The sequence below is a fragment of the Sycon ciliatum genome, chromosome 4 (assembly GCF_964019385.1).
Source record: "Sycon ciliatum chromosome 4, ocSycCili1.1, whole genome shotgun sequence".
In the NCBI taxonomy this organism is placed as follows: Eukaryota; Metazoa; Porifera; class Calcarea; order Leucosolenida; family Sycettidae; genus Sycon; species Sycon ciliatum.
Genome location: NC_088646.1, coordinates 7,128,598 through 7,140,161, shown reverse-complemented (window position 1 = coordinate 7,140,161; position 11,564 = coordinate 7,128,598). Strand labels below are relative to the sequence as shown.

Genomic DNA, 11,564 nt, shown 5'->3' with positions numbered 1-11,564 from the left:
CGCGCACACACACACACACACACACACACGAATGTATGGTACATGATGCAACAGAAATACTAAAAACACGAGTGCAGTCAGACATGTCTGAAGTTTTCCACGAGTACTTTCATTGCCATATATATTATTACATCAGTGAGGTGAAGTGGTGCACATATTCCCACCATGATATTCTATAAGTACACATGGGAGGACTACAGCTTTTCTGGCCATTGAACAGTTTTTCTATACCAGCAAAAGAATCTTCAAAAATTTCACCAGAATGTTTACTTCATCTTCAGTGAAATAATGACCCGCACTTTCAACACAGTCGAACGAAGCAAACGACCACACACCTGTCTGGTGCTCCTGTTTGATTGGAAATAACCTGTGGCGGATGTGCTGTACCGGATTGGATGCCGGCTTCAAGCAGTATATCCTAGAGGAACACAGAATCAGAATACACACATGCACAGGTACATATGCATTTAGTAGGCACACACCATGCACATATGTGCACAGCACGCATACATGGACATACGGACACACATGAACACACATACCATATTATCTCTAATATAAGCACAGTCTCCAATAATAGCACGTCTCCAATAATCATGATAATAGAACACCTTGGGGCGGCGTTCAAAAAATAAAGTGCTCAGTCTCCATTATAAGCACACTGTGTAAATTCATTATCTGTACCGGCGAAAAAAAACCTGAAATGTGTGTGTCAGACATGAATTTGGCATGGCAACATGCTTCTGAAATGAGGTTGAAATAATAATGGAACAGTCTCCAATAAAGGAACGTCTCCATTAATACTAATAACACGGGCGGAGGTACATTGAAAAAATAAAGGACCGTGCTTATATTAGAGATAATACCGTACATACACACACACACACACACACACACACACACACACATACACACACACACACACACACACACACACACACATGTACACACGTGCACGCACACACACACACGCACACACACACACCTCAGACCTCAGACCTCAGACATGCCCATCGCGGAAGCGATGATAGCGAACAGCTATGTTAGACATAGCAACTTGTGCTGGGATTACACCATTCAACAGCTTGCAAGGCTGAAGAATTGACCGCCACTATTTTTAGCCTGGTATCCACCACACAGCTGTTTTTGAAGTGACTTTTTCTGGCCACACACACACACACACACACACAAATGGATACAGACCGACAGACATCAAGCAAGAGCTCTTAAAGTCTCCACACGATGACACAGCAGCGGAGGTCTTGCTAGAAACCCATCACATAAGACAGTAGATAGCCGAACCGCATAACAGGAGCAAGATACCGACTACTGCTAACATTTCGACCAGATATTGGTCTTGGTCTTCCTCAGAATGATTCTGAGAAATAGTGAAAATGAAGTACTACATTTTGTAGGGCAGAATATGGTTAACCAAATTGGTGCGATGATATTGCTCAGACTGAAAAAAGGGTATGAAAACCTAATGTGGTATTGCACCAAATGTGGCACCACCAGCTACTAAAATTGATGGAACGCCACATGCTATCAAGCAGAACAGTGATCCACAGCAGCAGAAAGAAGCATCAGCAAAAGGTGAGTGTTGTATCATCTGCATCATGCCTGTCATGATTGTCTGAAGCTATTGTCTGTGTTGTGGTTGACTTCACTCTTTAGCACTATTGACTGGCCTTTCGTACAATACCTATTGATGTCAAGACATACTGTCTAGCCTTCCCCTCGTTCGCTTATTGATACACTATCCTGCTGTCTAGCGGCTCTCCTTCCACTGTTCTCTATCTGCTATACTCTTCTTCATACTCTATAAGTTCGTGTCTTCTTTACAATAAAATCAGTTCAGTGACTGACGAGTTCGAGATCACAACAAAACCCAGGACTCAAACTTCACACGCACATGCACACACATGCACACACATGCACACACATGCACACGCACACACACACACACACACACACACACACACACACACACACACACACACACACACACATACACACATACACACATACACATTCGCATGCAGCTCTTACAATGGCACAAGAACACAGAAGGAATGGCAAGGACAAGGAGTTGTCCAACGTGGCGTGAGCCTCTATACGAGCGCTAGAAGTAGCTGCTTTGAGTATAGCGTCTCTTGTGACAGCCCGTGCATGTCATCACTCTGTGCTGCTGACCAGCACCCTTGGTGGTGGAGCCTCTACTCTAGACATATTTCAAGCTCCATGCGCTGCATTGCATATCCCCACCCCATACACACAAGCATGCACGCACGCATACTTTTTCCCTTACCAATTCCAGCTGGGACGCGTTCACGACCAGTAAGAGACTGCCTGGGTCACAGTGGATTTGAATGAGCGCCGACACGAGACGATGAACACCCAGGCCCCTAACACGATGATGCAAAATGATACCATGAGCACACAGGAAGTTACTGGCCGGTACACACAAAATACCATTTGCGGAATGGCGGCGAGTACGACATAGTGAACACACATGTCACTGCTCATTCGGTAGGCTGTAGATATTCTTAGCTAGAACCCTACATGCGCAATGGTCATGACTAGTATTCCCAAAAGAAAGCCCTGACACATGCATTGAGGTATTTCTAATTTTAAACTGAGTGTGTCCCAATATTCTTTTTTAAATTGGAAATAATTTTGGAAAGCCAAGCTTTGGTCGAAATTCAAATAATGCAGAGTTACGACTTACCTGCCAGCAATGAGTAATCCATCATCTGCCAGCAACTCTGTGAACATCTGAGCCTCATAGTCCAGTAGTTTAGACATTTTTTTGAAATGGAATGCTCCAACACTGCCACTGCTAGAAATGGTCAAACTAATTCAATGTCCTTCACATGTTTGTTAGTAAAAGTGTGATAAGTTTCACGTTTTACACAGGAGAACTAGGACGGTGGCCATGGCTGACTGTGCGAGAAAGTAGAGCCTAGAGTAGAGGAACAGGACACCATTTGCAATGCCCAGCAAGACATGTAGATGTTACTGTGACGATAGTACAGTAGGTAGAGTATGTCTTGTGCTTCATCAGTGTATGCACATTGCACAAGCTTGACCCACATAATTTCGGCCAGGGAAATCCCCAAACTGTACTTTTGCGACCAATTTTTTGAAATTTTTTGAAAAGCATTTCTTTCATGTACAAAACTCCGCTTTTTCTGATCAACAGTCCAGATGCGTCCAGATTCGACAAGAGCATGCTCCGACTGCACTCAACAGTGCAAAAACTAGGGCCGATTACGTCAGGCGAAACGGCCATTTCAAAATGACCAAACAAAACTCTTCGACGTTATCATTCTTGACTTTCTTTCGCCTGGTCCTTTTGTCAATAATGCTTGAGTGAGTGCAGGAAGTTTCTCCTTCCTTGCAATATGATTATTCCAATTCGCTGCTTCACCTGCGGGAAGGTGATTGGTAACAAATGGGAGTCCTACCTGGGTCTGCTTCAAGCTGAATACACTGAAGGGTGAGTGAACGCTGCTTGTTATGAGTCCATCCCTTCTTATTTCCGGGCATCGCAATAAATATTTTATACTATTAAACATCTTTTACCTTTCCTGTTGGGACGGTAGTATGCTGTACATGTGGCCTGATAGGTAGAGTGCTGTAGCAGCAACCACATGTAGGCCAGGATCGACCAGATAGCCACACGAAGATTCAGTTGCAAAGTATTGCTGGGGTAGTTCGTGAAATAAGTGTCAGAATTTCGAAGTCTGAAGAAAATGTTGAACGGTCTATACTTGAATGACAGCTACACCATAGCTCAGTGGTTAAACTTAGAGCATCACTGGCCTCATGCGAAGGCCCTTCCTGGTTCAGGTCCCGGTGGTGACAGTCTATTTTTTCTTCAGACTATTCCCGTTTGCATCTTCATTCAAACCACACAATATGTCTGATATTCATAAGTTGAGGGAGTTGGAAAGGGGGGAAAGTGAAGGTGGTGTGATATAAATTTGAATCGCAGTAAAGAGACTGTTCTCGTGTTAATTAAGAAGTGAAGTTTCATGAAGGAATAAGCATAATCGATATCAAAGCAAGTTATCCGTTTTCTCCCACACTAACACTAGTACAGGAAGGATACTGGTGAGCCACCAGTATCCTGCTTATAACTGTTACTTTTGTAGTGTTGGACGAAACAGAGAACTTGTAAACTTATGGTCCTCTCTTTTTTGGATATCAAAGCAGTTTCTGTCTATTCACGAATATAAACTGTTTTTATGAAGAACATACGTCTTCAGCAAAGCTCCAATTTTACGATTACCTTTGCAAGAATACGGTCCACATGACCTGTACACTCCAGTGCTTTGTCTGCAATTACATGTACACGACTTGACCTTCAACCAGGGAGTTCACCCCGGTAGTGTTGAGGTCCCCTTCAAGGCTTGCTTGGTGTAGGTCCAGGAGTACTTTGCGCTGCTGTGTTTGCCAGCATTCCACCGCTCCCTGATGGACTCACTATCATTCTGTACGCCATAGATCTGCGTCTTCCTTACTGTCATCTTCTCTTGGTGATGTCCAGTGCCTGCTCTCCTTCAAACACAATAGGAACAGGAAGCAGCAGCTAGTGGAAACGCTGTAGCTCACAACAATAGAACGTGGCTGATTATTTCCTACCCATTACTTGATCACTTGAACTCGTTCTTGGAGCGTAAGAACTCGTTTGGAATAACCCCTGTGCCGCTTGCCCCTGCCATAGCCCTATTGCGCATATACGTACTGGAGTGCGTCGTTACTTCAGCAGCAGACATTGTAAACTTCACATCTGCCACAATGTGGCCAGGATGGTATTTGTGAGCTGTTTTACACCCCGGAGCCGTTTGCCATCGTTTAATGCTGCGGCAAAATTCAGCGATTGTGATTGATCTTGAACCCTTTGATCACCGAGGTCTTCTGCACTGAGCAGCTGCTGCAGGCGCTTGTGTTTTGTGTCTGAAGTGCGACTGGTCAGCTCACGCTTGAGGACTGAGTACGGGTCGGCGGCAGGGGGTCGAATCAGGAGGTCTCGGACCTCAGACGCCACCTGAGAGTCCAGAGCCGCTACCACGTACTGGAATTTGGTAAGTTCCTTGGTGATGCCTCTGATCTGAAAGGCAGCCTCAGCTTGGGCGAACTACAGCTCAGGGCCGGGTGCCCAGAAGGGTGGGAGCTTCACAGATACGGCAGCGACGGATGCGGGAGTAGCTTCGGCAGGAGTAGACATCCTGGCGGCAACGGAGCGAGAAGCAGACGAGGTGGAGCTGAGAGCAGACAGTGCGGAACCTCGCCCCAAGTCCAAGAGTGCGGGATGGTGTCGTCGACATACCCGGTGATGTCCAGAAAGGCGAAATTCAAAAATGCAAAACCAAACGTGTACGTGAGGTGCAGGTGACGGCTAACACTGAACGCCTAATATCGGGGTCACCAGTTTGTGGGAACTACGATTTATTATTGTTACTTGCATGTACGCGTTGGAGTCAACCATGCAAGCATGGTTCACAACTTCGCTTATGGGAACAACTGTAACAAAACGCTGAGTTCTGTTGGAAACGTGAGTTCTCCGCCACAATATAAAACAATAAACATAAAAACTTTTTAAAAAAAGACAACTATTATAAACAATGGTGAAGACGAGACAGAGAGAGAGAGAGAGAGAGAGAGAGAGAGAGAGAGAGAGAGAGAGAGAGAGAGAGAGAGAGAGAGAGAGAGAGAGAGAGGGAGGGAGGGAGGGAGGGAGGGAGGGAGGGGGAGAGGGGGAGAGAGAGAGAGAGCTGACGTCATGCAGCGAGGTCGCTACAAAGGCCTCAGAAGTAAGCAGCGTGCCGAAAAAGGATATGGGAAAATGCAAGCACAGCAGTGCCACTGCTGTTTCTGCGTGGGCGTTTGGTAAGATGGCGCCGGGCATGGTTACGGTCTTGACAACAGCAAAAATGTGTACGCGTCCCCACTCTGGCCAAAAATAAACAAAAAGTTTCGCCTCGTTTGTTGTTTTCTAGTTCTTGTACTTTCTAGTTGAAGAAGATATTTGGTGGAGAATATCAAACTCAACACGTTTGGCACGTTGAAAGTCCCACTCCATCATAACGTGCAATGATGGAACCCCAAGCCCACTCTCTGAGTGCAGTGAGAGCCTTTTCCAGTTAAAAAATAAGAGAACAGATCGACAGATAGGGTGGAAATAGAGCACTTACATCAGCCAGAAAGCGACCAACGTGTTGGCTGGAAGTCAAGCCGTTTTACTTCGTTTGCGTGTCGGAGCAACTGGAGTAACAGCGATGCTGGATGGTAGAGTGGTGAGGAAGTGCTGCTTCATGCTGGTGTGCAGGCGATCCAGTGGAGACACGACGCTGGAGTGACGTTTGTTTGTTGAGGGTGTTGAATTCGGCGTGAATGCCTTCTCCGCCCTGCTCCCCGTAGAGGCCCAGGCCTGTACTGAAGTGCCTAACCTGTGGAACGACATGCTTTTCCAGCAGATGCAACTTGAGCGTTATACGGGCAAGGCCACAACTGACAAGCTCGCGTCTCACGGAGGACAGGAATGTGACGATACTGGATTCAAGGAGCTCAATCTCCATGTCTGACAACTTGCTGCTGGCGCTATAAATATTTCGACAGGAAGCAAATTCTGTACAGAGTGCAGCATACCGTTCTGCCACAACGTTAGCTGAACCCTGGGGACCTACAGCATCAGGATGGTGCTGCTCAAGGTGGCGACAAGGTGCTGCAGTAATCTGCTTTGCAGCAGACGGCTTCAGAGCATGATGCACATGATTACCGATAAAGGCTCCGCTGTGGTAGTGCTGACGGCAGATGTTGCGTCCCTGCAGGACTGGCTCGTATGCCCTACTACATGGACCGTCTTTGACTGGCTTTGTAAGCTTTACTTCCAACTCTGCTTTCTTCCTTTCCAAGTCCTCACTGGCTTTGTGCAAGCCCTGCATTTTCAACTGCAGCCCACCCACCACTGCGCGTAGTTGCATGTGTTGTGGGGTTTCCACGTCTTCGGGAAAGTGCATGGCTGCCCAGCAAAGCTGATTGTGGACAGTGGCCTTTACTTGCTGCATGTTGTTGATTTCTGCATTGCACGCAATAAATTCCTTGTGCGTGTCCACCAAGTCGGTGAATGACGTCTGACTATGTTCATGCTCTGTGTTTTCTTTGGCTATGTATGTAGCCAGCTCGATATCTACTTGGTTTGTGTCTGTGAGCATGCACTCGAAGAGGAGAGGAAAGATGCCCAGGGCTAGGTGCAGTGCGGGTATGCATGCGTCCTCCAAGGGAATGGGCACGAGCACGGGTTGAATGGTGTTGTTATATTTCCGTGCGTGTGAGATGTTGCCACCACTTTCCACTGATGCAGCATGGTCAGTGGCCAGCCTGGCAAGATCCCTGCTGTCTGCCCGTGTTGCCCTTTCCGTAGGTGCCACCTGGAAATCTTTCTTTGTCTCGAGGCAATGGAGACAGGGTCTGACACCACTACTGCCAGAAAGGCCAAAGACATGAGTCTGAAACTCGTAGTCGCCGAAAAGAACCACTTTGATGCTGTGCTCATTCCACGAGCCGTGGCGCAGGGACTCGATCTGCGCATAATACGGCTTCAAGGCTGTTGCGAGGTTGGCGGGGAAATCCTTTGCCTCGAAGAACACAACCGGCACTGTGTTCTTCAGGGAATTCGGATTCGGGCAATTGGCAATCTGGAAGCACAGCTTGAAGCTGCCACCTCCATGTTCCCCGCCGATCTTAACCACGACAAGGTCGCTGGCAATACCACCGTCATGCCAGACCAGATTGCCGACCTTGTGGTGCTCATCAAGGTAGTGCATGACCAGGGCATGCAGGTCGGGCACGGACACCAACGGCGAGAACTCAGCCTGCCCATGCTTATTGATCATGGGAACGCTCTCAGCTACAATCGCAAAGGGCAGCTCCTTTTCAATTTGCTTTCTTATAGTTCTCTCTGATTCCGGACAAACCCCAAAATCCTTAAGCCATACTCTTAGTCTTAGCTTGCGGAGGTTGTGCCAGGTCAGGTGAAGGTCAGCCTTCAAGGCAACATCACTCCCTGCAACAGGTGCCTTGCAGGTCGGGCCAGCATCTGCGAGTAGCTTGTCTCTCTTTTCCTTTTGCATCGACCGCAGGCTGGCTGCAGCGAACGTCTCAGCATTCTCTGCGGATCCGGAGACAAGTCCAGTGGCTTTTCAACCGCACTAAACCGCCGTTTAAGAGTGCGCCGACTTGCATCGTCGGATGGCACAGTCCCATGCACAGTTCTTATGTACGTCTGAGGGCGGCCTCTTTGGTTGGTTTTCACCTCGAGGACTCCATCAGTTTCCTTGCATGAGACCAAATAGCAATAGCGCAACAGTCGGTCACCAAGGTCTCCTGCCAACATTGCAGGGGATGCGTCCGAAGCATCCTGGACACTGGACGAAAGCCTGACTAGTCTAGGGAGCTGGGTGTGTGCGCGTGTGGATGGTGAGTATGGACAAGCTTCAGCGTGCTTCCGCAGTTGGTACAAGGGCACGACTGTCGGGCAACCGTCTGTTGACAACACGTAATGATCACAGTGTAATTCTAGTGCAGCTAATGTACTGAACACAAATGCAGACGGCTTCACGACGGTTGAGGCAAGAAGTGGCTCACGGCACATAGGACAAAGCGTGGAGCCTGATAGCCAATGCCAAATACATGCACAACAAAACAAATTCTACTTGAAGTACAACACGGTGTTTTTCGATGGCATTGTCCAGTACAAGGCGACAAATGCTGCATTCAACGTGACCGACACCATGCGTGAAGCGTTCTGGATGAAGCATGTGTCTGGTAGTGTAGCTTTGTGTGCCATTCATCTGGAATTCGGAGAAAGAGTCGATGTCAATACCGGATGCTTTCTCTGTACTAAGACAAGCTTCTTTCTCACTTACCGTGCCTGGTCGTATACAGGACTCAAGCGTGGGGCTTGCAGGGATTGATTTTTTTTGATTTTTTTTCTTTGCTAGCCTACCTACGGCACGAGCTTCAGTGCACACAATGCAGTCGCTGTCCTCATGTTCCTCCCACACTTTCACATTGCCACAGCCTCCAGACACTACAAAGGTACCAGTACTGGTATTCATGTAGCGCTGAATGACTTTATAACACAGCTCACAGATTTGCTTTGGATGAATATTTTCTTCGTCACTCAGGATGTCTACACCAAAACAAGATTGGATCTCACCGGCATAGTTCCTGGCTACATAGCTGGTAGACGTTCCGTGTCTGGAGAACTTCACTCCACCTATCCTGCACACTTTCTCCAGCACCAAAGCATGGCCCGCGAGGGTGGCCATTATACGAACTTGAGAGCCTCCGCTCTCGCGTACAGTGTACCGCTCAGCACAACTTGTTCCAACAACAGGCTGTAATAATCACAGCAAACCCTCCAAAATTGCAAGCAAGTCAGCCGAAATTCATCTTCACAACAACAGAGGGGCTGAGAAAAGGACACACGCGAAGAAGAAAGCAATGGAGGACGACGAAGAAGAAGGCTACCGAAAAACAACTTTCATTCAAGCTACGAACACCAAATTTTCACAGATCGTTCTTCATCCTGCTTACTCGCGTAAACAAATGTAAGTAAAAAGTAAAAGTAAATTATCGTATCCGTTCCCGAAGGGAACTCACGACGGCCGCTAACACCCGATAAACCCTAGCGGCAGATGCAGCGCCTAACGGTCGATCTTTTTTAACAAATGTAAACATGGGTGTAAAGCCTCCAGGACAGGGCAGGGGCTAGACAGTGGGCGATATCACAACACATCTCAAACACGTTCAATCATGTCTGAACGCGATGTGAGGGTCTTTGTCCGGGGACCTCGCACCCGGAACCAAATGTCCAGGATCACGTTCAGTGTAACAGCAGTGAGTACGGCACGGTGCAGGTGAACCCTAGGTGAATCTGAGAGAAAACACCGTAGGCTATTTTTGGATATGCACTGCCAAAAAGGAAAGTGCAGAACTGTGAGAAGTGCAAAGTGCGATTTAGTGAAAAGTAGGGACTTCGTAGAAATACAATGCGGTTTGGGAGCGGGCCTCAGCCCGGAAAACGTGGGCAAAATCGAGCAGAAAATCGGGGATTTCTGTGAATTGCAGGAATGTCCCCTTGTGAACAACTAAGGGTGTACTGGTATGTCATTATGCAGTGTGTGCCTCCTTAGCGCAGTAGGCAGCGCGTCAGTCTCATAATCTGAAGGTCGTGAGTTCGATCCTCACAGGGGGCACTTTCTTTTCTTTTTTTCAAACAAGCTTTACCCCCAAGTGAATCTCTCTCTCCCTCTCCTCTTATTTCCTGCTGTGCCTTTATAGAGATGCACTGGATGCACTCGGCCTCAAGCGCTACTGCTGCCGAAGAATGCTGCTGTCTCACGTCGATCTTATCGAGAAGCTCTTGAACTACGCTCCACTGGAGAAATGAGAAGCTCAGATCCCAGTTCGTATCTGTACATAATCCCCCCCCCCCCCCTGAACGCACACATACACTCATAGATTATTGTACTTTCTTCAATACTGACTGTACACTGTAGTAAGTTGTGATGCTGAGAAAAATGACATTGCTGTGCTGTTTCGACTGAGCTTTTTTCTTTTCCTTTTAATTAATATACTTGCCTGGATGTGTTGATTGAAACTATTAACTGAAGTTGTGCGTTGTTTTGACATGATGTGAAATTTCATGTAAAATGGGTTATCGATTGGCGTTTTACGCCAGATTTCAACGAGAGGTGTAGCTCTCTTGAGTTTTTGAATAATCAGGCCCGTATTTCTGCTTTTTCTGTTGAAATCGTGGGGGGGGGGGCGGGTGACAAGAAAAGACGAGAAATGACTAGTTTTCGTTTCTAAATAAATCTTGGTAGTTGCGGGTGGCCCCTACAGCAGATAAAAAATAGCTATTTTTAAATAGTTCTGGAAGATGCTCTACTGGTTACCTGTACTGCACACGGTGTGTACATGTGGTCCTATGTGATGCTTTTATAAAGCCTCTTTATAAGGTAGCACGTGACTCTATTATTACAATGACACGCAGCACAACTGCCACACGTTAAACTGATGTACAATATTATAATTAGGGCTGAAACGATCGTGGATTTTCACGTATCGATTACTCTTTAGCTTAACAATCGAGTAATCAATTATAGTCGTTAGCAAATAGTGTCATAATTCTGTGCAAACATTACTCTATTTCCACAAACTATGCCTTCATAATACCAACAAATCTGCATTAGTGAAAGGGTAGCTCCGAAACATGGCAGTTTTGAAGTCAATTTAACCTCAGAACATGAACCATACCCCTGGCAACTGCATACTCCCAGCGGAAACTGATTCAAACTTCACAAAACGAGGGTTTACAGTACTTTCTGGACACAAATTTAAAAAACGCAAAATAATCGTAATCGGTTATCTAAACGATTGCTCGATCGTTAGAGTTACCAACGAGTACATGTACTCGATTATTCGGTATAATCGTGTCAGCCCTAATTGTAATACAGTCATGTACATGTACATGCTCAGATCCGATAGGG

At 46.8% G+C, this 11,564-nt stretch overlaps 2 protein-coding genes and 1 non-coding gene across 3 annotated transcripts in view; 2 read left to right on the top strand and 1 right to left on the bottom strand.

Moving 5' to 3' along the window:
• Window positions 1-2,995, bottom strand: part of LOC135814179 (DNA repair endonuclease XPF-like) — a 28,423-nt gene extending 25,428 nt beyond the window's left edge. The window contains exons 1-3 of the mRNA XM_065327261.1: window positions 2,729-2,995; window positions 2,309-2,405; window positions 336-418 (exon numbers count right to left, since the gene is read on the bottom strand). Coding sequence (XP_065183333.1) covers window positions 336-418; window positions 2,309-2,405; window positions 2,729-2,805 — 257 coding nt within the window. The 5' untranslated portion in view covers window positions 2,806-2,995. The remainder of the gene's footprint in view (window positions 1-335; window positions 419-2,308; window positions 2,406-2,728) is intronic.
• A 323-nt stretch (window positions 2,996-3,318) lies between these two features.
• Window positions 3,319-10,804, top strand: LOC135814178 (DNA-directed RNA polymerases I, II, and III subunit RPABC5). Its single transcript, XM_065327260.1, has 2 exons — window positions 3,319-3,499; window positions 10,354-10,804. The coding sequence occupies exons 1-2, from the start codon at window positions 3,405-3,407 to the stop codon at window positions 10,460-10,462; spliced, it is 204 nt and encodes a 67-aa protein (XP_065183332.1). The 5' UTR covers window positions 3,319-3,404; the 3' UTR covers window positions 10,463-10,804.
• Window positions 10,196-10,268, top strand: Trnam-cau (transfer RNA methionine (anticodon CAU)). The gene has a single exon. It is a non-coding gene; the product is annotated as a tRNA-Met (tRNA).
• Window positions 10,805-11,564: the final 760 nt, after the last annotated feature.

What these genes read in the sequence shown, in the direction of transcription:
- LOC135814178 (XM_065327260.1), top strand. Translation starts at nt 3,405, where the DNA reads ATGATTATTCCAATTCGCTGCTTCACCTGCGGGAAGGTGATTGGTAAC. An exon ending in CAAGCTGAATACACTGAAGG is followed by an intron (nt 3,500 to 10,353) that starts GTGAGTGAACGC and finishes GTGCCTTTATAG; the next exon opens with AGATGCACTGGATGCACTCG.